A 26828-nucleotide genomic window follows, 5' to 3' on the forward strand; every position below is an offset into this window, starting at 1 on the left:
GCCAACCTTGACGGGCACCTGCCCAGGCAAGGTGTGAAACCAGCATGGGCGGGCGTATCCCTGCAGCCGGAAGTGGCCTTGTTCACTCCTCACAAGTAGCAGGAAAGCCACCCTGTGTCACGGTAACTGGGTAACTGCCGTCTCAGGGATCAGCAAACAAACTTTACATATAGTGAAATACCCAGGGGACGCTCCTCCTTGTGGAATGTTCTCTGGGAAATCTAGAAGATGCTGACATCTTAGACATGTAAAAATTGTTGATATTTGAGGAAAATCTTGATGGGAGTATGGTCTTTGGTAGCAGCTCTGTAAGAAAAGTGAGAATTATCAAATAAGTAGAAGGGGAAACAGGAGCAGGGATGGTGAAGGCTTCCTTAAACCGGAAGGTCAGGTTTGGCTCAGAACTCTCAGGTGAAAACAAATGAGAAAAGTATGTGGGAAGCAGCTATGTGAAAGAATCTTCAGGCGGCCAATATCCAGTTCTTGGAGGAGGCTGAACATGACGTGGAGAAAAATGATGGGGCACTGGAGGAGGGTAAGGACCATGCAGATTGTGATTCTGCTGACCGGGGAGTGACCTGCAGACAGACGGATTATCCCCATATCCAGAGACATCTAGCCACAGTGGCCTTTGGCTATCCCAAGAGGGTTGGTTTTGACACTTTGTCTAGGAAAGGGGAAGTGTTAGGAGAATATTCTGATAGCATTCATCATTGAATTAATAATTCATCTTAAAATTTGAAAGAGCATTAGAGATAGAAGTGTCCGCTACACAATGCTACAAAGACAAGGCGGAGGGAGGGGATGAAGTACAGCTGAGTGTCATGACCCTGCCTAGAATCCTTCCTCCCCAATTAGGAGGCAGGAGGATAAAGAGTTCAACTTAGCTGCATAGCAAGTTCAAAGCCAGCATGGACTGAATAAAATTACAGAAACTACGCTCAGGGAAGTGAAGGAAAGGACTCTGTGGACCACCATAAAGTGAACTGAAGAACATGCACAAAATTTTAGGCAAGTTTATCATGGAGAACAAACAGACAGACAGATAGCCAACGTTAGGAATGGAAAGAGTCGCCATTACAGATTCTGAAGACACTAACCAGATGCAGTGGGTATTGTCAGACATGCCAGTTCACGTGAGAATTCAAAGTGAAAAGGTTCCAGGAAAAAGTTGATGAAGAAGATATAAGCCTTACTATTCTTATTAAAGGAGAGAAATTTTTTTCTTGCTTATTAAAGGAGAGAAATTTTTTTCTTGCGTAGCTTTACCAAGAAGAATGGATTATTCTGATATGCAAATTTACCCAGAAAATACTTAAGTTGCCAGCTACAGCCAAACTAATATCACCTTGATATTAACACCAGATAGAGTAGCTGGGTGGTGGTGGTGCATGCCTTTAATCCCAGCACTCGGGAGGCAGAGGCAGGCGGATCTCTGTGAGTTCAAGACCAGCATGGTCTACAAAGGGAGTTCCAGGACAGGCTCCAAAGCTACAGAGAAACCCTGTCTCGAAAAACCAAAACCAAACCAAAACAAAACAAAACACCAGATAGAATATATCTGAGGGATGAAAAGTATGGGTTTGTTATAGTCATGTACCTAACACACTGACCAAATTGAAATCTGTCTGAGGAATGCAGCAAAAGAGGTATATTAGAAAATTGATCTCCTTTGCTGTAGGATAAAAGTAAAAAGCCAATTGATCAATAGATGGGGAAAAACTGATGAAATCGATACCTGTCTCTTTCAGTAAGAGAGTACTTTCACTAAAAGGATGCCTGAAAACCCTGTGATCACTGTTCTTGGGAGAAGGGCATGAGAAACAGCATGAAAATAATCAGCTGGAGAGAAAAACACAGCCATGAAGGAAATCTCATAAGACCCCACCCTTGGGGTGGAGAACTACAGACAACTAATTAATGACGGCTGAGAGTGGAGGGACTCCATCTTCCCCAGGGTCAGCCCCCAAACATAACAGCTACATTAAATGGACTCAACAAGTTGTGTTTATAAATCCATGTGTATGTCTAGATTTAACAATAAAGAAAAGAGTCCATGAATTTGAGAGGGGATGGGGGACATGCAAGAATTGGAGGGAGGAGAGATGGAGGTGGAAATAGTTGTAAATACAGTACTGACATATAAAATTCTCCAAAATATGAGCACTCACATTGGGCAGCTCACACCTGCCTATAATTCTAGTTCTAGGGGATCTCATACCCTCTTCTGGCCTCTGGGGGCACCTGGACTCATGTGTGCTTACCCCCACACAACCACACAGTTAATAAAAATTAAGTTAAAATTCTTCAAAATCAAAACAAGGATAATAATTTTCCTCATTTTAAAAATCTGACATAGTAATAGAAGTATTACCACAACATAGAAAGATAAGAATAAAACAGCCTAATTAGGGCTGGAGAGATGGCTCAGAGGTTAAGAGCATTGCCTGTTCTTCCAAAGGTCCTGAGTTCAATTCCCAGCAACCACATGGTGGCTCACAACCATTTGTAATGGGGTCTGGTGCCCTCTTCTGGCCTGAAGGCACACACACACACACACACACACACACACACACACACACACACACAGAATATTGTATACATAATAAATAAATATTTTTTTTAAAAAGCCTAATTATTGAAAAGGAGATGGGCTAAAAGGAGCTTGCAGATTATGTGGTTGTATACTTAGAAAATCCCATTAAGAAATCCACCATCAGATTGTTAGACCTTAATTGGGCAGTTTACTAAAATTAAGAATCAATATGTAGTTGTAAATTCAAATGCTTGTTAGTTTTGTATAGAGAAGGTGTTAAAGCTACAAGACAAAGATGAAATGCTTGTGGCTAGAAAACAAAAAAACCTGTCAGTTCTTACTGAATGATTGGTAGTGTTCTTGGACTTGACAAACTGATTATGAATACATGTCACTGAGTACAAGATAAAAATAATGTCAAGGCACCAATGGGAAAAAAGAAAGAAAGTCTTTGAACCCTGCTAATAAGGCTGGAAATAAATGCATTAGAGCAAAAATGGGCAAACCATCCAGTCCACAGCTCTATAGCATATTTGTATACATATTTATATACATATATTGTGTTTATATTGATAATCAGACATACTATAGATCAATGATTCTCAACCTTCCTAATGCTGTGACCCTTTTATACAATTCTTCATGTTGTGGTGACCCCAACCATAAAATTATTTTTCTTGCTACTTCATAACTAATTTTTCTACTGTCATGAATTGAAATGTAAATACCCAATATGCAGGATAGCTGATATATGATTCCAAAAGGGTTGCAACCCAAAGGTTCAGAATTAGTGCTATAGGAGAATAGTACAAGTGTCCATGCAATGAGACCAAACAAACAAAACAAAACATAAAACAAAAATGGGGGCGGGCATAAGAACTTAAATCTTCCTCCACACATACAACTTAAGTATCTTGAACTTTAGGGCTTCTGATGTACAAAACATAGGAGAAATATATTTTAAAATACATGTGAATCTCTTCTTTAAGAATTTAAAGCGGAGGCAGAGAGAAGTCATAAAAGATAAGTATAAAATAATATTGGTTGTGTTATAAATTCCTTTAGAGCTTTTGTCCAGCCCAACTCCACACAAGAGAAGACATTTGTCAGGAGCATGGATGTAAAGAGAGTTGAGACTGGTGGCTCATGCCTATAGTTACACAGGAGGCTGAGGCAGGAGGATTTAAGTTTGAGAAAGGTTTAGAAAGTGTGGTTTTGCTGGAGGGAAGTATATCACTAGAGGCGGGCTTTAAGGGATATCGCCCCCTCCCTCAAATTCCAAGTTCATTCTCTACTTAGTGTTTATAGTTAAAAGATGTCAGTTCTCAGCTTCCTGCTCTTCCCACCACAATGTGAGATTCCCCTCTGTATTCTGTGAATATGTTTTATTACAATTGGTCAATGGATAAAGAAGCTGCTTGGGCCTATGACAGCAGAACAGAGCTAGGTGGGGGAAAACTAAACTGAATGCTGGGAGAGAGAAGGCTAACTCCGTGAGATGACATGTTCCTGGCAGAGGAAAAAGACGCAAGCCACCCACCAGAACCTTTCTGGTAGGCCACGAGCTTTGTGGTAAAATATAAAATAATAAGAATGGGTTAATTTAAGACGCAAGGGCTTGCTAGAAATATGCTAGAGTTATTGGTCCAACAGTATTGCGATAAATACAGACTTCTGTGTGGTTATCTTGGTTCTGGGCAGCCAGGAATGAACAAGCAGCCTCCTACTACTCCACCATGTCGACTGCTTATTGCCATTTATCTGCTCCGCCATGATGGACTCTAACCCTCTGCAACCATAAGCCAAGTACACTCTTTCAACTGCCTTTGGTAATGGTATTTTATAGTAACTAATGCAGGGATGTAGCTGAGTGGTAGGTACACCTCAAGCCCTAGGTTCTACAACCTAACAGGAAAATGGGCATTAGACTAAGGGTTAATTTTTTTTTCCCCTGAAGTAAGAAGTACATAAATGACAATAAATATTTAAAAGATTTTTATTCTCAGTGAGAGAAACAAGACCATAGTGGCATATATAAATAGATTTAATTGGCAAAAATGAAAAGACCTAACAAAATCCAGTTTTGAAGATTTTAATCAATATGATCGGTCATGTGTTGCTAATGTGTCAATTTATTTATAGCCATTGTGAATAGCCATTCATTTGAAAGTTAAATATTTGAAACAAAATAAGTCATTTTAGAAAGAGGAATATTTTATGTTTTCTCTCTTACATGGAATCGAGATTTTAAAAGGAGGAAAAGGTCTATTTGAGACTAGTGAGGGGCTCGTGTGAAGGGAGCAGGAACATAAAACACCTACACAGAATTGTCATAATGAAATCCATTGCAATTAATACTTGACAATGATTTAAAGGTAAGAAAATGGAAATAGTTAAGAATTTGTATACTTGCAAACAACCAATTTCACTCTCATTTTTTGAGATAGTGTCTCACTATGTAGTCCAGGCTAGCCTGGGACTGACTTATTGTATATACCAGGCTGGTTTGATCTCATGACAATCCTCCTGCCTCTGCCTCCCAAACACTTAGATTTGTGTGAGCAACTATGCCTAACAGCAGTTCCACTATTAGTTGTATGCTCAAGAGAAATACTTGTACACATATTCCAGAATATATATATATATATATATATATATATATATATATATATATATATAAGCATGTTTTAGAAAAAATCAAAAGAATATTGTAGTGGACTGTGTTCCTGGCTGCCCAGATTCCTGAAATAATCCCACAGAAACTGTATTAATTAAATCACTGATTGGCCTATTAGGTCTAGCTTCTTATCTCCCAGCTCTTACATATTAATTTAACCAATTTCTATTAAGCTGTGTATTGCCATGTGATTTGTGGCTTGCCGAGTAAAGTTCCAGCATCTGTCTCCGGTGGGGCTACATGGCTTCTTCTAACTCCATATTCCTTCTCCCAGCATTCAGTTTAGTTTTCCCACCTAACTCTACTCTTTCTCCCTATCACAGGCCAAGACAGTTTCTTCATTAACCAATGGTATTCATAGAATACAGAGGGGAATCCCATGTCAGTATATCTATAGGGGGATATACGTTCACATAATGGACTATTGCGTGGTACTAAAATGTATAAATACTGGCTCTTTGCAATGTGGTAACTTAATAACATAGATAGAATGAAAAGGCGACTGTCAGAAAACTACATATAGGCTACTCCTTTTCTCATAAAGGTTAGCTGTAGGGGTGTGTATGTGCGTGTGTGCGTGTGTGTGTGTGTAACTAAATTTTTTAAACTACAAGGTAGTATAATATGGTTCAGGAGAGTGGTCAGCTGTGGGCGTGGGAGAGCTGGTGAAGGAACAAATACCTGCACAAGTGTTTGTCAGTGTATAGCCTCTGCCCCGGGCCGGAGGTTTATAGGTTCTCATTTGTCTTTAAAACATGCGCGGAAGAAGGAACGAAAGAGAAGCACCACGGCCTGTTGGTGCCACGTGAGAAAGCGAAGCCTATGACTGGCGGATCATGTGCGCATGCGTTCCCTCACAAAACCCCTGCACTATTGAGCAGGACTATTGAATTTGCTTTCCATTTTTGCCGCTATGGCTGGCCGGCCATATGCGCTTGCGTTCCCTCACAAACCCCCGCACTATTGAGCAGGACTGTTGAATTCGCTTTCCATTTTTGCTTTCAGAAGACTTGTGTGAAGCTGAACTTGCTACAGGAAGAGAAAAGACAAGTAAATCACGCTCTGTGTGTGTAGTCTAGACGGGCCTCCACACTTGGTCTGCACCTTTAAAAACAGAGCTTTGAAGGAGTAGACTGTGTGTACCGAGGAATGTAATTCTCCACCCTACATTTGAAAATATCGGACAAATTCCTTTTATTCTCACAAAGCTTTTGAAATAACCCAGTCTTTTTGGCCACCCATAGAAACGATTATATTGTTGTGCGCCCTTTCTGAGGTTAAAGACAATAATAACTCTATCTTTTTGGTGGCTAAATGGATTTACTTGGTGAAGGTGAAGATAGAGACTGTGTACAGGACACAGAAGAGATAAGGCTGGGCATTTATTGCCCATTTATATAATTATATGTGTCACTAAGGACAAAGGTCCTTAAAACAAAGACCAGAGGCAAAACAGAAACAGTTCCTGAACTAAGAGAGATGGATTGGTCACTACTTCCCTCTTGGTGATTTTTTTTTTCTCCCTGTGTGGTCGCAAGCCCTTTCATCTTATAATCAAGCTTGAGAACTTAGCCGTCTTTACAGGCTCAAGTTTGATGGCTGAAGAGATGTTTCGCGTCCATAAAAAGAATATGGAGATTTCCCGGAGTGTTCATGGGCTTTGAAGCCCCGAGGACAACACCTATTTCCTGAGGTCTGGCTGCTTTCGCTTGGAGAAGAAAGGGCAGCATGGACGTGCTAGATGAGAACGAGGCCTTGCGGCAGTTCTTTGAAGGTAAGAGCCCAGGCCGCCCAGGTTTCTGCTCCTGAGCTACGTCTCTGCCCACTCCCACTGTCTCTGCCCGCTCCCACTCTCTCTCTCTGCCCGCTCTGCCGTTGGAAGGGTGCTATCAGATAACTCCCGAGTGGAACGACGGGTTTTATTTGCTCCATTGATAGCAAAAGTCAGTGATACGGGTAATGGTTTTTTAAACACAGGATTCCATCTTCCTTAGCTTGATTGGTAAATGAGTCAAGAAAGCGCTTGCATTATCACCCGCCTGTGTCTTGTTGTTAGGGCTCATTCCTTCCAATCCTTTATGTTTTAAAAACGCCAGGTCGCCAGGTCTGTCCTCTTTCTAAAGTGACTTTATCGTGTAACAACAACAACAAAAAAATCTTAATTAAGATATATAATTTTGAATAATTAATTTCAAATCAGCCTTAAAACAGCAAAGGAACCCCAATTTCTGCTCCCATCGTTCTGTTTATTCTTAACACTTGAAAAACACGTAGCTGGAAGATCATTTGCTTTGCAGTTGAATTTCTCTTCTCCCTGGTGGAGTTTGACCAACACCAGCATTGTTACATAGGCTTTCACCCTGCCCAAAACCTAAGATGGCGGTGCAATTGCTCCTATTTCATCGGGAGGATAGTCTTATAATAGTGGGTCGTTTGAAGAAAAGATCTTGCCCTCTGCTGCCCCTTTATGATGCATGGTTGGGAGAGTCAACATGAACCCGGCTCAGGCTTCCTCTGGAAGGGAAATGTGGTCGAGTTTTGACAGGGTCCAGGGTGTGTTTCACAGAAGGTGCACTGAGGGGGTCTAGGGTGCACTCACTCAAGAGCAGGCAGCAGCACACTCAAAGAAACGAATTTAGCATTATTATTATTAGTTTAGTGAAGGGTGCGACAAAAAGAGATATTTAAAGGCTGGAAAGCATTAAAACCTGAAAAGGGCTGAACGCTAATGAGTGGCATTCACAGAAGGCGTGGAAAGACTCTAGGTCACAGCCAAGAGGAACTGACACCATGAGGGAGTTGCCATGGTTTGGGTTTTGCCGGAAATGGCAAGAAAGTCAAGTTAAGCTCTGAGGTTCGCTGAGTTCCTTTGGTCCTGCATTCGGTCCCCCAGAGTCCTGCCTGCAGCGGTGGCCAGGCTCGATATCGTCCATCTGGGCTGAGCCTGGCATGTGCTCGATCCACCGATGCCATTTCGCTGTTGTTTTCTGCGGTTATATCCTGTGGAACTGTCGTTTGAGCGGTAGGCAACAGCACTTCAAGCTGCAGCTGCCGCGGTGCTTTTCTTTTAAAAGAGAAACCACTGATTCTTTGTACAAGCAAGAGAGGTAGACTTTGCCTCCGAAGACCGAGGGAACCAGGTCTCTGGTCTCTGCTTTTCCTGGAAGAGCTTTAGATTCATTCACATGATCCGCCTGCTGTTCCTGTTTGTCGTAGAGATCTCGATGATGCTGTTTCCATAAATCTCTTCTGTAGTTATTGGAATACTTAGTCGCCATAATATATCATCATCATCATCATCATCATCATCATCATCATCATCATCATCATCATCATCATCATTATCATCATCATCAGCCTCATCACTATCATTATTACAGTTTCTTTTTTAGCCTCAAACTAAACGATGCAGCCTCTCTGATGGGGAAAGCATCCATTCTCCAAGTATAGAAAGATCACCAGCGTTCCCCTCCTTTGAGCGCAGAACAGGAGAGTTGGCGAACTTGGGGGAAATACAGAGGCACAAGCCCCCCAAATCACAGTTAGCTGCCAATTTTTACGATTCCTTCCATGGTTTAGCAAACATCGAGATCTCCTTACGCCACGTCTCTCTCACCTCTTTTAGGTGGAGGCTAGCAGGGTGGGGAAACTTTCCCCTTAGGTTTTCGTGATTTTCTTTCCCTGGAGCTTAAAGAATGAAAACCTTTAGAACAAGGAGAGCAAGACCAGAGAGGGTGCTGTCGTCAGGAGGGCTGCGGTCACAGCCATATTCCTGTTGATCGCTCGTTTTGAAACAAATGCAATTTTGCATTTAATTTCATTGCTTATTAGTGACACAGGACTTAGACACAATTACTCACTGAATACATTTGGCATACTCACTTTTAAAGAGTGATTCAAATCTTTTGGGGAGAGGGATTTTTAACCTGAAAAAAAAATCCCCCTTTTCTGTTTAAAACACTGTCAAAAATCATTCTGTTCTAGTACTATTTAATGCGTAAATTGTAATATAAAGATATATTTTAGTTTACGTGTGTGCATGAGTGTTTGCTTGCACAGCATCTGAGCCTGGTGCTTGTAGAAGTCAGAAGAGAATGTTGAATTTTCTAGAACCAGAGTTACAGGTGGTTGTGACCCACTCAATGTGGGTGCACAGAACTGAACCCACGTCCGCTGCAAGAGCAGCAAGTGCCCTTAACCATCGTGTGTTTGTGTGTGTATTTTTTTTTTATTTACTCAGGTGTGTGTTTTGCTTTTTTATTTACTGAAGGTCTGAAAAAAATCAAAGCTTTTGACAAATTGTAACACATCTGAAAGCAAACTTTCTCTTTACCTTGGAGTTTTTATTCCAAATAAGACATGTTTCCTTCTAAGGATTTTGGTATTAAAGAATTTAAGTTGACAATATAATCTTGAGTTCATGCTGCTGCTGGTATTTGTGTTAAAGTGGCTTACTGAAATCCGGCTGCCCTGTAGACATCAGTGGGAGAGACTTCTAGAACTCCAGGCTGTGCAAGGGCAGGGACTATCAGAAACAGCTTGTCTGGAAAGCTGCAATCAACATAGCTTTGAACATTTCCAGGCAGTCATTATCACAAGAGGGCAGTGAAGACACAGGAAAGACAGAAAAAGCTGCTATACCACTGGTGCTCAACCTGTAGGTCATGACCCCTGCCTAGGACCATTGGAAAACATTTACCTATTTATACTGCAGTCACAACAGTAGCAAAATTACAGTTATGAAGTAGCAATGAAAATAATTTTACAGTCTCCATAACATGAGGAGCTGAATTAAAGTAAAGGGTCACAACATTAGGAAGCTTAAGAATCACTGTGCTGTACACAAACTCTTTGAGAATACCACGGCAATGCAAGGTTCAGGAGAATGCAGAACGTTATGGAGTAGAAAAGCAATGACCCATTTTTTACCTAGATTAATCTTGAAAGGCTCCAAGGGAAGTGAGCTAGATCTGTTGAGTAGAGGAGAGAAAAAAAACCCTGAAACATGCTTGCCCTATACAGCATACAGCAGTCACCCCGTAATACATGCAAAGAACGAGTGAAAGAACAGTGTGAACCCCATTCCTGTCAACAAACAGCTGTTGAATTCCAACTCTATTTGAGGCGATCAGCAAGTTCAAATGCAGAGAAAGAAGGAAAAATCGCCCAGCGGCAGAATGGTCTAGTGACTGGAATAGAGGAAGTAGACACAGGGAATTGCTATTTGGTGGAAAGACTTAGATGCCCTTATTTTCAGAGATACAAGACAATTGTCTTGAGAGCTTCTTGTGTATTGCTTCTCCATCGGCTGATGTTTCTGGCTTTCCAAGAGAAGGGTCAGAAGCCCGGAACAGCTGAGTGCAATGTACAGGGCAGACATGTCTCACTGCTGGAGCTGGTTCTGGGCAAGGCTTTCCTGTGGGTCAAGAATACCATCCACTATCAGCTGCTAGCCTCTTAATTGTCTTTCTCTCACACTGAGATCCCTACTTTGTCCCTGTCTCAAGCAATCAGTGCCCTTCGGCTTGCTTCCTTCTGCCCCCGGCAGAATCTCAGGCACTCACAGAAGAAGCAAATGGCAAATGGCCTAAGACCATCTCCCTCCTCTGTAAGCTCATGAGTTCCAAGTGCTTTCATGGAACACTGATGCTGTTTTGACCCAGAGGGTCAGAAAGGTTCCTCTTCATTGATGGGAGACTCGGTAAAGCTCTGAAGCTAGACTTCTAGACACGGTATTGCCTTTGGTCTGAAGTTCCTCTGAAGAGACTGAACTTGTTTATCTGCAATATAGCTTTTACTTTGTTGTGGAGACAGCCTGGACCTTCCAGGAGACGGAACGAGATTAAGTCAAGGACAGAAAGAACCAGCCAGATCCCCCGAGTGATTGAAGATCCTTAAGCAAGATATTTAACTCCGATCTTAAGTGCAAGCTTCTATTTGATGTGGGCGGTTGGTTAGAAACCATGTAAATGGCATGAGCCATGCAGGACAGACTAGTGATGGGCAATTTCGAGTTTAAAATGTAACACAAGGATCAGCGCTGACTTCGGCCACCTGCACACCCATCGCATTTGAAACCTATTGGTCCTGTCAGCATCTTCCCTCAGATAAATCCCCCCAAGAGAAGGATTTCTTCGCCTACCTCCGTGTTAGTGGTGTCATCCTTCCGGCTTTGAGTCAAGCCTGGGTATCTGGCAGACTTGGCTGTGACTTGGGTTGTTCAACACACAGGCGCTGACGTAGAGATGACCCTAAAAAGGGAGGCGGTTGTCTCCACCATCACGCCCTTCAGGGCGTACACCTGTCCAGTTTGCCATTGCTGCTGTGTGTTTTTGTTTGGGCTTGAGTTTTGGTTTTGTGAAATGATGGTTTGTTATGTAGCCCAGGCTGGCATCAAACTAAAAATCCTCCTGCCTCCGGCTCTCTAAGTGGTGGGATTTCAGGTATGCTTCATCACCTCCAGCTTTTTGTATGTTTTAAACAAAGTACAGAGGGTTATATGACTTTACTCTTTAGCGTTTGACCTTCTCATGAAACACAGAATGCACTATGCTTATCATCGGTTATTCTTGCTGATCTGCAGCAGAGGTCCGCAAGCTGTGACCTAGAGTTCACATCTGACTGGAAGCCCGTGAAGGCCAATAAAGTCTAGCAGAACACACCTAATCACACCCGTGTTGCTTACAGCCGCTTTCATGCTCTGATGGCAGAATTGAGACCATCTGGGCTGTAAGACCTAAAATATTTGCCATCTGGTCCTGTACGGAACATGTTTGACAGCCCCTAGTCTGCATCCTAATGATCAATAGTAGTAGTTGTTATTGATTGAGCATTTATGTTCTGAGTATGGGATAATAATTAAGACCATGGACTTTGAGTCAGTCATCCTGGTTGTGGAGTGTGGTTTTGCAATGTGCTGTTTCTAGGATGAGTTAACCTGTCAGTCCTTATGTTTCCCAATGTGTAAAATAGAAGTAATCACATCATCTCCATTTGTGGTTTGCGGCACTATGCCGGTGCAGAGAGGTCAGTAGTTTTTGCTATGCTTATTTTTAGGGTTATATTTTTTGTTTTTGTTTTTTCAGTTACAGAGGTTCCAGACCATGTTTTCTTCTCCCTTGTGAAACTTAAGATTGAAATTAAATAGGTTAAACCTTGTTTAAGTTCATCCAGGCAGCAAGTGGCTGAAAGGTCACTGCTGAGGCTTCAGCTATGGACTAGACTAATAACTTGACAGGATCATGAGAAAATGTAGCTTCATTGAGATGAGAACAGGTAGAGGAAAGAATAGCTAGAGGTGAGAACAGCTGGAAATGTGAACAGCTGGAGGTGAGAACAGCTGGAGGTGAGGACAGCTAGGGGTGAGGACAGCTGGAGGTGAGAACAGCTGGAGGTGAGGACAGCTATGGGTGAGAACAGCTGGAGGTGAGAATAGCTGGAGGTGAGAACAGCTGGAAATGTGAACAGCTGGAGGTGAGAACAGCTGGAGGTGAGGACAGCTAGGGGTGAGGACAGCTGGAGGTGAGAACAGCTGGAGGTGAGGACAGCTATGGGTGAGAACAGCTGGAGGTGAGAATAGCTGGAGGTGAGAACAGCTGGAGATGAGAACAGCTGGAGGTGAGAACAGCTGGAGGTGAGAACAGCTGGAGGTGAGAACAGCTGGAGGTGAGAACAGCTGGAGGTGAGGACAGCTATGGGTGAGAACAGCTGGAAGTGAGAATAGCTGGAGGTGAGAATATTTGGAGGTGAGAACAACTAGGGGTGAGTTGCTTTAGGCTCCAAGGGTAATATTGAAGCCATCAGCAACTATGGCACTGGAGAGAGGAAGAGAGAAAACAGAGACTCTCCAAAGAAAAAGAAAAATGAGCCAGAATTTGGTGATGCCACTAACAGGAGGTAGGCTAGTCATTTGCCATGTGACATGTGACCTGCAGCCAGGCATAGTGGAAAATTCTGGAAGCAGAAATGAAAAATAAGAAAAGGGCTTCTCTCACTTGCAGGCCTGAGGCACACGTATGTGAGAAAGCCACCTTTGTTTGAGATGACCCCTAGTTCTACTGTTTCTTACTATGCATGGAGGCTTGTTCTAGGTCCTAACCTTCATGAAATGTGTTGAAAAATACTCCCAACTCCCCAGTTATTTACCTTGGATGCTTCTCCATAAAGCAGAATTGTTGGCACATCGATATTGTTGGGTTATCTGCTATATAGTTTGGGTGTGGGGGAGGATTGTTTTACTCTAAATCAGTGGTTCTCAAAGCGGGTAGCAACCCCTTCATCAATCTTTATCTCCAAAAATATTTACATTACAGTTCATAACAGTAGCAAGATTACAGTTATGAAGTAGCAATGAAAATATTTCTATAGCTGGGGTCACCACAACATGAGGAACCGAATTAAAAGGTTGCAGCGTTAGGAAGGGTGAGAACCACTGCTCTAAACCCATCTGCTCATCTGCATCCTTCCAGTTGCCCCATGTTGAGTTGCATTTCTTCGATCTAGAAAAGGTTACTCCTGGTCCAGAAGCCTGAGATATAATTCCATGGGGGGTGGGGTAGAAATGTGTATTTGTGAATGGTCATATTTACAAGAAAGCTCCCGGCTCAAGAGCCCAGATGTAGAAGGGATAAGGTGCCACTGAGACTGTCCATGATTACAGTTCAGAGGTTTAGTCCATTTTCGTTATGGTGGGAAGCAAGACAGCATGCATGCACACATGGTTACGTCTTGATCCAAAGGCAACAGGAAATGATCTGTCTCTCCAGGCATGATATGAGCATATCTGAGACCTAAAAGCCTGCTTCTACAGTGACACACTTCCTCTGACAAGGCCGTACCTCCTAATAATGCCACTCCCTTTGGGGGCCATTTTCTTTCAAACTATCACTATCTATCTGTCTATCTATCTATCTATCTATCTATCTATCTATCTATCTATCTATCTATCTGTCTGTCTGTCTGTCTGTCTGTCTGTCTGTCTGTCTGTCTGTCTGTCTGTCTGTCTGTCTGTCATCTATATCTATCTATCTATCTATCTATCTATCTATCTATCTATCTATCTATCTACCTACCTACCTGTCCATTTGTCCATCTATTTATCCATATGTGGGAGCATGCCACAGCATGCTTGTAGAGATTGGAGAACTTTGCAGGTCAATTCTCTCTCCCACAATGTGGGTCATAGGGATAGAAAGAAGGCAGGTCATTAGGCCTGGTGGCAAGTGATGAGCTATCTGGATTTCTTCTTTTAATGCTGTTTCTACTTCCAAACATCCACCTACCTCTCCGTTTCATCCCTAGTCTCTCATAAACACCCACTGTCTTCACTTTTCATCTCCCCTTCAGTTTTGACACACTGTGATCTGGCTTCTGTACCCATTTATTTGCAATGTCTTCCCATTGCTAGAGTTTATTGGAAGTCTTTAGCCCGGGTCCTCTGAGAGTTGCCTGGGTCCCACAGTCACCTACTGTTTACTCAGGCACACACTCTCCTAGTTACCTCCTTGGTATCCTTGCCTCTGGCTCTTATCCCGCTTGTTCCTCTCACTCCCTTGAAGTCACCCAGCCTCCTCCATGTCTGCTCCAGACGGCTGCTTCCGAAGCACAACTATGTGAGTGTCACAAGCTTACCCAGGGGTTCCCACTTCTTAGCACAGCCCAAGCTGTTGATAAGTTCCAGGCCTGTGCTGACAGCTCCTGAATATTCCCATGCAAACTGGATGCCCCCGCTCCTCATCGAGACTGCGCTGGCTCCTGTGTACTCTTCACTTCCCCAAACCTTTTGCTGCTCTCTCTCTCTCTCTCTCTCTCTCTCTCTCTCTCTCTCTCTCTCTCTCTCTGTGTGTGTGTGTGTGTGTGTGTGTGCGTGTGTGATAACACGGCACTGGAGACTGGGAAACTTATGAAAGAGGTGCATTCATGTATCACAGTTCTGGAGGCTTGACAGCCTAAAAGATTGGGACCTGGCATCTCTTGTCTGGTGAGGGTGCTCTTGTGTCCTCCTGTGGCAGAAGGTAGAAGGTGAGAGAGCACGCTGGATGAATACTGCAGGAGATCTTTCCATCAAGAGTGTTGATGAGGGGCTGGAGAGATGGCTCAGAGGTTAAGAGCATTGCCTGATCTTCCAAAGGTCCTGAGTTCAATTCCCAGCAACCACATGGTGGCTCACAACCATCTGTAATGGGGTCTGGTGCCCTCTTCTGGCCTGCACACATACATGGAAGGAATGCTGTATACATAATAAATAAATATTTTAAAAAAAGAAGAAACAAGAGTGTTGATGATGATGATACCTGGGCTGTTATCAATATCTTAGCAGTTAAGAAGCCTGAATGCTTTTCTAGAGGACTGGGCTCGATTCCCAGTATTCACACGGGGCTCACAGTCATCTGTAACTACAGCTCCATTGAGTCCAATGTCTTCTTCTGCCCTCCATGGACACCAGGCACGCTAGTGGTACACAGACAGACATGCAATCAAAACACCCAGAATAAGCCAAAACATACACTAGTAATAGAAAGGAGTCTTGGGGGGAGGGGGAGGAAAATAGGAGGAGGGGAAGAGATGGAAATTTTTAATTAAAAAAAAACTATGCAATGTTTCAAATTGTGAAGCAGTAGGTAAAATTTCCTTTGTAAAATAAAAATATTCTGGTCAAAACATAAAAAGGAGTCTTAATCTCATCCTGAAGGACAAAGCCCTCCTGAGCTCCTCACGTCCTAAAGGCCCACTTCTGAGGGCTATCACGTGGCAACACTTCTGAGGGCTATCACACATCAACACTTGGATACTGGAGGGACTCACATTCAAATTAGCACTTCTCAAACTAGAAGCAGGGTTGTAACTCTTAATGACTCTTCCTAATTATCTATTCATTTGGGTTGCTTCAACCTCAGAAATATCTTTTAGCTGTAGCTCAACTTCCTTTTGTTCGGAAGTCTCTCTCCTTCTCTCTGCCCGAGTCTCACTAGGTAGGCCAGGCTGACCTCAAACTTAAGCTTCTGCCTCAGCCTCTTCAGTGTTGGGGTCACTGGGGCTCACATGCTCAGCCAGAAATTTTATCTTTACAATTTTTATTGTATTGTGTGTGACCCATAGCTCACATGTGGAAGTCAGGACGACTTTCAGGAGTTGGTTCTCTCCCTACATGATGGATTCTAGTTCCTTAAAAGTCATTCTCTGGGGCAGATAGGTAATGGAGGTGGTATGATATTCATGGTAGAAAACATGGTGGAGGTGCTATCTGGGGTGGAAGGGGCTGGAAACCAAAGTCCACAGCTAAGAGGCCCAAACTGAACTCAAACAGGGTTATAAGGTGGCCTGAGAATCAGGATCAGCACTGAAAGTCTCTGGGGGATGTCAATCATCAGATGGAGCGGAAGCAATAGCCCTGAGTAAGAGAGAGCTGGCATTAGAAAACACTGTCAGGCACTAGGCTTGGGGTACAGGAATGCCTGGGGGACTCTGGGCACAGTGGCTTTCTCATCTGAAGCTGCAGCAGGCCGTTCCCCTCAGCTCTGGAACTGGACGTCTTTATAAGTCACATGTATTGACTTTGAGCTTCATGTTTCCGTTTGCATGCGGTGGTGAGGTGTTCTAGATAGGGTTAGCTGTCTGCTTGACACAGCCCAGCGTTCCCTGAGGAAGTCCCAGTTGAGGAAATGCCTCCATCATATTGACCTGCGGCTATGGCTGTGGGGGCATTTTCTTAATTGCCGATAGATGAGTATCATATAACTATGCTTTTTGTCAACTTGACACAAACCTGGACATACTTGGGAGAAGCAGGTTGACCTGTGGGCATTTTCTTAATCACTAGTTGACGGAGGATGCTGCTGGGTGATGCCATGCACGGGCAGGCAGGCCCAGGCTGTGGAAGAAAGGAGGCTGAGCAGACCAGGTGGAGCCGATGGCCTCCGTGGTTTCTCTCTCTGCTTCTGTTTCTGTTCCTGCCCTGACCTCTCTCAGTGATGGACAGCTACCAAGAAACCTTTGCCTCCATAGTTGCTTTCAGTCATGGCATTTATCACAGCATCAGAAAGCAGGCTAGGACATATGTCGTCATGCCTGCTATACAGTTATTATCCAATAAAGCAGTATTATTAAGTTTAGGAAAAATTATTCCTGTAGTTCCCTGAAGCAGGCTATGATCCGACACAAAAATCACTGTCATTTAGAGAATGTTTGATTCTGTGGTACAATGTGCTGTTCTGGGAATCAAGCCCAAGAGCTCACACACGAGAGACCAATGGTCTCCCATTGACCGATATTTCCAGCCCTGTGTTAATTGCTACTGTATCCAAATGCAGTGAACAGGTAACATTGCTATCACCAGTTTACAATCCAGGGAAGAGATTCATGCAGGATATTATGTGCTGTGTTATTAGATATCAGAGCTTGGATTTGCACAGAAGTCTGTCTGACTCTTGAAGGCTGGATATTTATAGCGGTGGTTGTAGAACTCATGGCTCCTGCTCAAGCATCCAGCTGCTTTTTTACAGTTCGCATATCAAATTATTGTGGAATGCAAGTAGTTGGTACTCTCCTGCCTCTTAGAGAAGCCCAGCTCCAGCACCATGGCAATGGATTATTCTTACAGAGCAAGTAGCTACAGGACCAAAGAAAGAACCAAACAACCTCTAACACAAACACGGGAGCATCAGTACTGACCCACTTTGCTGCTCGTCTTGTATCAACACCCTGCAGGGGAATCTAGGCAGCTGGGTCTGCCCTGAAGTTTAATAGTAAATACTGACTCTTGCCCTTGGCATCTAGGGTAGCCAGACTGAAGACAAGACCAGCAAGATGATACCCCAGGATTTGTTACCCTGGTGATAGCAACAAAAGAAACGAACATAGTGTATAGCAATGGAAAGAAACATGTTCGTAATATTTTGTAGTTGGAGTTAATGTCACCTTTTGCAGTCCAAGGCTCTCAACGCTTTAAGTATTGGGAGCTGAGAAATACATTTCCTAAGATTCTGTCTGAAGCCTTTGTTTTCAAGTGTGCCAGCCTGGCTTTGAACCCTTGCTCTTTTGTTGCCCTGTTGTTGACTTATTTAACTTGGCTACTAACTTAGCCTTTTAGACCAGTGGGCTTTTTCCTATTCGCATAATGGGAATAATAGCACCCACTTTACTGCGCAATGTTGTGAGGATTAATGCTGAAATGCTGAAACTGGGGGAATCAATAGTAGTTATTGGTCCTTATTATACTGCAACTGTGAAAAACTCAAGTGCTTATTTTATTTATTCACTTTGAGACGAGAATGAATCTAAGATTATACACAGGCCCATACATTTCTTTTTCAAGGAAATACTCCTGTCTCCAGGGAGCTACTATAACTTTTACACGCTCATATTAGTTATCAAGCCTTTATAATCATAAAATCCATTTATAGCCCTTGATCGCTAAGCAACAAAGGACAAAGTACTGAGTATTTCCTTTTACCACGAAAGGTTCAACTTTGCCATATTTGTCGTGAAATCAGCATAGTTTAGAAAGGACAGAACATCCTATTTCTTAAAGGACTTAGATGGCATTTTTTGTGTGGAGGTAGACTCAAGCCAGAAAGGAGTACAATGCGATTATTTTGCTGTTTTTACATAGCCTAAGGCACTGTCTGCTATTTATACAGAGTGTGAACATAGAAGTCTGGAGTTGAGAGGCTACAAGTTCATTTTAAGGTGAGGTAGCATGTTACTCGTGTTCTGAGATGTTCTCACTGTGAGGCTGGTGCTTTTATCCAGCACTTGTCTTGAGGGAAAGTAGAGGTGTGTTTCCTGTACAGAAAGCCTTGCTACACACCTGTGGACCTTGGTAACCAACAGCTGAAGCAGTCAGGGCACTCAGCCAGACTCGACAGGGTTCGGAGAGCTGACTTTTAAGAGTCACAATTGATCAATGTAACCAACGTCCTTAACATGAGATCAAAATATTTAATCATTTCTGTTGTTTTTCAGTAGGTAAGGCTTTGGAAGTCCCCAAAGAGTATACCACTATTTAAAGTTTTACAAAGAACTTCAGGACAGTGTATTTTCAGAGCCCTTGAATGCAAAATTTTAATAGGTTGATGCGGCTGTTTCTCTATTCACCCATATTAAAGTAGCATCCAAGCAGATTAGACTGTTCTTCCTGTAGTCTGGCTGCTCTTTGTCTCGTACGCATTTTATATAAGTGGAGGGGTACTATGGGTGCTGAGTGGGGACAATGGTCCTCTTCTTCCTTTCTTGTGGAGTTAGAAAGACTATTACTTTGAAACAAATTTACCGAGAAGTCCCATAGAATATCATTCACGCAGGAAGAGACAGAAAGGATGCTAAAGCTCCTATAATTACCGATGGTAACAGCTAGTCAAAGCCTCGTCGCTGAGAACAAACAGCCTTCAGAAGGGTTTGTCTGTAAATGTGGCAGGAAACGCTGTCTGTTAGGAATGGGTTGGTCCTGTTTGACTAGAAGAGAGAGACTTTAAAAATCTCAAAAATAAACAACAACAACAAAAGGAAAAATAAGAAATCTAGACAAAAAAGAAATCTGTTATTTTATTATCATATGTGTTATCTATACATCACACATATAAATATATTTTATATAAGAAATGTAAATATGCATATCCATATATGATCCACACGTGCTAACTAGAGTGCCTTCACCAGTGTTTGAACTACTGTCTCTGTCTGCTTGTCTAGTAGACAAGGCAGAAACCCAGGGATCTGAAAAGCTGAACACGGTAGTGAGATCAGATCTATGGAACAGCACCAAGGATTTCTCTGTCTCTGAAAGCCTTCTGTGGAGAAGAGCAAAGATCTGTGTGCTCCCGGTTTACTTTCTCTGACAGTCTGTTCCCAGTCCATCAGTCCATCTTGTGTGTTTCCTTTCCACTTTCCCAGTTCTGCCGTGTTTGTGTGCAGATTTTCATCCCTATGCGCCCATTGGTCCTAACTCACCTCTGAGAGGAAGGCGATTTACAAATCCCATTTTTCTTTGCATGCGTTGTGTGTGTGTTACCGTGGACACAGAGAGAATGCAGAGAACAACTATGTGAGTCCCGGGGGACTGAACTCAGGTCATCAGGCCTGGAAGCACACACCTGAGCCGTCTTATCTCCCCACAGCTTCATAAAATATGAAAAATATGTTAGTATAAGTATTTACATATAAAAGTACACATATAACAGAACAATCACACAATACACATGCATGCATATATGTGTATATATATTTACACTGAGTCTATCTAGTGGTCATCATATGTACATGTATTTAGGTCTGAGCTCTTTGGATTGGAAAACCAATCAGGGATTTTTGTTTGCTGGAGAAAACTGATTCTCCCTCTCTCTGCAACCACTGATTGCCTGTAGCCCTTCCTCTGGTGAGGGGATCAGTGTGAAATTTCCGCCATCTACATGGGTAGCTGCCATTATGTAGGTCTTGAGGAGACCCTGTCACATGTAGAAGACGCTTCTAGCAGCAGGCATCCTGGTCCTCCGGCTCTAACGCTCTTCCCTGCCTCCACTTACACAAGTTCCCCTGAGTCTTAGAGGCTAGGTATTAATTATATTGTGGATGTATTGGGTGGGGCTTGGCATTCCATGGTCACTTATTCCCTGCGTTTTCAGCAGTCGTGGGTATCCGTCAGAGTCTCCCCCTGCTGCCAAGGGAAGCTTCTTGGATGAGGCTGGGAGCCACACTTACATGTGGGTGGAAGGATAGGTATTTAGAATACAGTTAGAAATTGTGTTGGTTTAGGGAAATGGCAGTGGTGGGGTCTCCTCTGGGTTCTGCGGTCTCTCCAGCCATGGGTAGCTGGCTAGGTTTATAGACCGAGAAATGAATTCCCTCTGTTGAGCAGACCTGAATTAGACAGATGTTGGTTATCCCCACGACAAGAGTACCACTATTGCGCCATTGAGGATACTTTACGGGACTGGTCATGATTGTAGTTCAGAGGCTTTACAGCTGCGTCAGACTATCAATTGCTTTTTTCACCTTCTGAGAGTTAGTCCTCAAGAAGGAAGCTTCCAGATCAGGCCCAGCTCAATTCTTCCACATCCTGTGTCTGAGGTGTGTGGTATCTTCGGTAACAGTTAAGTTCTCAGAGGCAACCAAGGGCAATGGCAATTTCCTATGTTGTTTGTGAGTCTCTTGGATTCTCCTGACTTCAAAGAGAGGTTTTATATGACTGGGACTGGGGTTTCTGTTACTGGAGTTTCTGTTAGTCTATGGCTCCTGGGGAAACATGATGTAATTCCATTCTCTCTCTCTCTCTCTCTCTCTCTCTCTCTCTCTCTCTCTCTCTCTTCCTCTCTCTCTCCCTAATCTGTCTATCTTCTATCTTGTTTTTATTTTTATTTTAAATGAATGAGTGTTTATTTCATATGTATACATGCATACTATGTTCATAAAATGCTCGTGGAAGAACATAGTATTCCCTAGAACTGGAGTTACAGATGGTTGTGAGCCGCTGTGGAAGTGCTGGGAATCAAACCTGGGTCCTCTGGAAGAGCAGCCCGTGCTCTTAACTTTGAACCCATCTCTCCAGATATTATTTATATATCTTTAAATAAGCTTATAGAGCACTAAGTTTCCATGTGGCTTTTTTTTCAGGACATCCTCGTGTTTAAGTGTGTGTGTGTGTGTGTGTGTGTGTGTGTGTGTGTGGTATGTATGATGTGGGTATGGATGCAAGTGCTCCTTTGTGTGTGTGGAGGTCAGGAGATAACTGTGTGTAGTCCATTGTCTCCTTCCAGCTTTATGCAAGTTCTGGGGGGATACGGCTCAGGCTGCCAGGCTCGCATTGAACCATCTTGCTGGTCTGCAAAATTCAACATTCTAATAGATCAAATGAGAATAATAATATAAAATCTTGCATTATAAAACTATGAGATTATTTTCATGTCTTCCCGTGCCACTTAAATTTTTTTGTCACTGTGTGTTCCCCAAATTTATCAACAACAGTTAAAACTATATTGATTAACATGCAGCCAGTTGTGTTAGTTTTAACCTTTCAAGTACGTTATTTACTCCACTGCACATTATCGGTAATGTGTTTACTGAAGAGTAGAATAAAACATGAAAGTTTAATTCTTATGTAGTAGGGCTAGCTGTAAAGATCCCAAACTGCTGGAAGAATAGATTTGCAAACTCCCAGAAAAGAGAGTGACTCTCTCTTAATCACTATTTCAAACTGTTCATTTAAAAGTAGTGTGAATTTCATCACCTATTAGCGAAGACACTGAAACGATTCGACCAAAATAGAGATCAAAATACAGTAGATCGCTTTCCCTTCCCGCTGTGAATCCCACGTGAACTTACACTTTATTCAGTAAGAGGGGACAAATAACACAAAGGCGGAGTCAGCCATCAATCCTTTTCTAGTTACGCCAGATGCATTCCGTGTCTGTGGAAAGCAATAAAAGACACGCTCCTGTGGAACTTCAATGGCGTCCACACTGAGGACGCTTGCAGCATTTGTAGGGTCTGTGTGGCCAGCACCGTCCCCAGAGGTGCTCTGCTCCTTCCCTGCTCCCATCAGCCTCTTCTGCATAGTCACCTTCAGAGAACTCTCGAAACTGAGAAGGGAGTCTCTGTCACATGGATCGCAACTGCCGTTAGCCGGTTTTCTCTCCCCCCACTTCTTCGTCTTCATAATTTAGCAACTGCAATTCTCTGAAGCCGTAGCATGGTCATAAAGGGTAAATGTCTTCACTCGCTGAAGTACAAAGTCACTTTAATGTGAATTTGACAAATGTTTAAGTTTGATTAGGACCATCACTGTTTTTATTGACCTTTAGTAGTTTTTCACCAACCTTATATCCTGCTATTATTTTGTATGATTCTATAGGAAGTACACATACAGTATGTGACAGTAAGATACACCTGGTCCATTGCAACAACTTAAGACTGCATCTCTGAAAAAAAGTGATGTGATAGTGTGAGCTTGCTTTATCTTAATATTAAATATTAAAAAATACTTGCAAATTGACTAGCATGATCACCATCATGGTATGTACGTTTAGAGTTTACCCAACTTTCCTCTGCCAGCTGCCACCTTTCCCTCAAAGGGCCTTGCCAAGGTTAGCTTCCGCTTTCATAGACATAAATATAGCATTTCCTGGGAAGAGGGAAACGCTACTGAAGAGCTGCCCAGATCAGACTGCCCTGTGGCCATATCTGTGAGGTATTTTCTTACTTACTAATCAATGAAGGAAGACCCCGTCCACAATGGGTGGTCATCCCTAGGCAGTGAGCCTGGGCTACGTAGGAAAGGTAGCTGAACAAGCCAGGGGTAGGAATCTAGAAAGTGACACCCCTTTGTGGTCTCGACTTCAGTTCTGGCCTGTGAGTTTCTGTCTTGAGTTCCTACCCTAGTCTTTCCTTAATGGTGGACTATAAACTGTAAGCCACATTAACCCTTTCCTCCCCTAAGTTGTTGTTGGTCATGTGGTGTTTATTACAGCAACAGAAACAGGCATGGGTCTCACATCCTCAAGGGGCAACCTGTGTGTTGAGGAACAAGGACCTATTTTCATAGTTAATGATCTTATGGCCACAGCCCTACATTTAGCTTTATCAATACTTCCTCATAGTGACATGCGAGAGGACTCATATCTTGGTCATCTATTCATCCCCAAGCAAAGCCCAAGCTGCGTGCTTAGCTCACTGATCGCACCCTGTCAGAGCAGCCTCTAGACAGTCAAGGCCAGACTGAGACCTTCTCAGGCTCTGCGTGCACCCGCCTCCTTCACGTTCTGACACTTGGATAATTTGCCGTTCGGTATTTATCCAAGTCACAAGTGGCATTGTTAAGAAGGATAGGAGCAGAGTCTTTTTACACTAAACAAAATTTTCTCTAGATTAGCCTTCTGGAGGACAGTCTAGATCAGTGGTTCTCAATCTTCTTAGCGCTGCAACCCTTTAATACATTTCCTCATGTTATAGTGACGCCCCAACCACAACATTACTTTTGTCACTACTTCATAACTGTCATTTTGCTATCATTGTGAATCATGATGTAAATATCTGTGTTTTCTGATGGTCATAGGTGACCACTATGAAAGGGTCATTTGATCCCCAAAGGAGTCGTGACCCACAGGTTGAGAACTGCTACAAGAGCCGTCAAATTCTGTGAAATTCTAAAGTATTCCCTTTGCCATTTTCTGTCCTTCCTACAGCTCTTGTCCCCTACTTCTGACCTGTCTACCACCTTGCCCCTGTTGTACAATGTGTAGTGTATGTATTTACTCAAATTGAATAAAGATTTATTTTCATTTTATCTCTCAATTATCAGTCATGCCATGTTAAAGTCCAGAGAGAGCTCACTTAGTCACTGTCTTTAACAATGGCTCCTGTTATCTGTGCTGGGCAAAGCTGATTAGATTCTGGCTAGATGGAGCTTAGATACTCATATAAGGAAACCGGGAAATTCTCAGGAATTGGGACAACAGTGCACTTTTGGAACTGGGCCAAGAGTGCCCCTTTCTCGGGTGTGTTGTCCGGCTGCTCACTTCTGTACTAGTCAGTCTTCTTATGACAGGGACAGAATCCCTGGTAGGAGCCACATAAAGATTGGGGGATCTATGGCGACACACCCTGCATGGCAGTGGTAGCCGGCATCGTGGCTTGGTCCACAAAGCGGCAAGAATTTGCAGCTTGTTCACCTTATGGCTGACCAAGAAGCAGGGGCGGGATTAGAAGCGGAGCAGGACTAGGGCCCTCAAAGTCCACTCTTAGTGGCCTCTGTCTGCCAGCTAGGTCTTATATCACAAGGCTCTGCAACCTCCCCAACCAATACCACCAGCTTGGGACCAAGCATCCAAACACGGGCCTGTAGGAGACACTTCACACCCAAACCTAAGTCAGCGAGAATGTGAGACGACCAGCAGCACCGTTGCTTGAGGCTGGAACTTATTTCTCAGGCTTCTCGCCCTGGTCTCACTTCAGTCTCAAGACACTAGTGTGACGAGAGAGGGCTGAGGATCAGCTACACTCCGTCAGACCAGCCACAAAATCCAGCAGTTTATAATATTTGTCTCTACAGATGTTTAATATTTCTCTATGAGGAAAGAATGAACAGCCCTGATTTGTAGCATTTTGATGGCATCAGCATTCTTACTGTGGCCAGTTTTAAGCTAGTAACTTAAATGTAGCTAGCTATGATCTTGGGATACAGACAGCGGTATATACTCGTTGGCTTCTTCACCCTATTGCACACTCTCCTACTTTCTGGACTCTGTTTCCACTGAACCAGATCAGAGTCACGTGACATCCAATAGCCCAGAACCTGCTCTTGCTGACAGTTGCAACCTATTGACCCCTGTTCCCAAAGCCTTTCTTGACACTATTTCACCCCGCTGAGTCACTTAGGTATCCCATAATGCCTTGCACACATTCTTACTATTTATTGAATAGCGAGCTACCCTACGGCAGGTCATGGCGTAGGTGGTGCAGATGTTGCTATGGCATCTTTATGTTTATTCTTTCTCTTTTCACTGGCCTGTTCACTTCTAGAGCAGAGACACTGATGGCAACCATACAAGGTAGCGCTTGCTGACCTGGTAGCTGGACTAAGCGCTTTGTGTGTATTATCTCATTTATTCTCACAGCCCCATGAAGTAGGGCCGTGACTGTCCTCTGATCGATAGGGAAATGAGGCAGGCCAGTCTCCCGACTGTAGGCTAAAGGACCTTCAAAGTCATACCCCGATCATATCACTTCTCAGTTCAAATGTTATGTTTGCCGTCTCTCTGCAGAAGCTCTCCCATGTATGATTGGATCAGTTACTTTTGTGTCTCCATGATCAACGGCACACACCCCTTTGATAGGGGGATGTAGTCCATCGTGATGGCAGAGGCATACTAGTGGAAGAGGCTTCTGGCCCCACTGTGGAGGCCAACCAAGGAAGCCTGTGGGGGCACATATTCATATTTGCACTAACAATAATTACAACAACTCATCCAAGCCTTCGTTTGTGCAACAAATTTACTATTTATTGAATAACTACCATACCCCTCGTCATGTTCTAGATCAGTGGTTCTCAACCTCAGCGCTGCGACCCTTTAATACTTCATGTGGGGGTGACCCCCAGCCATAAAAATATTTGCCTTGCTAGTTCATGACTGTAATTTTGCTACTGTTATAAACCATAATGTAAGTATCCGGTACACAGGGTATCTGATATACGACCCTCAAAGGGGTCACGACCCACAGGTTGAGAACCACTGTTCTAGATGCCTAGGCGCTGTACAGTAAGAGGTTGTTTGTGATCTAGAGTTGAGTAGAGAGAGCAGACACACAACACGTAATTGCCACTCCATTAAAATCAGCCGTGCGGAGCTGGTGGGGAGCCCCATAGAGGGTGTGGCTCTTACTCTCTGACACTTTCCTTATCTGCTTCCTGCCTCATTTGCGTACTCTGTCAAGACACAACTTCCCCATGTTCCCAGGAGGAAGACACAGCTTTCCTACCTGTGAGCAGGACCTTGGCAGCGCTCTTGGCCTTGAAGTCTCAGGGCAGAAGCAAGTGGACCCCAGGATGCAAATGAGCTGCCCGACGGGAGGAGGGATATGCAAGCTGGGTGCTCTAAGCAAGTGTTTAAGACATTTAGAGCAAAGTGA

At 43.3% G+C, this 26828-nt stretch overlaps 1 protein-coding gene across 1 annotated transcript in view; it reads left to right on the plus strand.

Moving 5' to 3' along the window:
• Positions 1-6774: 6774 nt before the first annotated feature.
• Myrfl (myelin regulatory factor like) overlaps positions 6775-26828 on the plus strand; it is a 105182-nt gene continuing 85128 nt past the window's right edge. Inside the window, exon 1 of the mRNA XM_075954301.1 lies at positions 6775-6987. Within this exon, the coding sequence (XP_075810416.1) occupies positions 6942-6987 (46 nt within the window). The 5' untranslated portion in view covers positions 6775-6941. The remainder of the gene's footprint in view (positions 6988-26828) is intronic.

Source organism: Microtus pennsylvanicus, chromosome 20 (genome assembly GCF_037038515.1).
Source record: "Microtus pennsylvanicus isolate mMicPen1 chromosome 20, mMicPen1.hap1, whole genome shotgun sequence".
NCBI lineage: Eukaryota > Metazoa > Chordata > Mammalia > Rodentia > Cricetidae > Microtus > Microtus pennsylvanicus.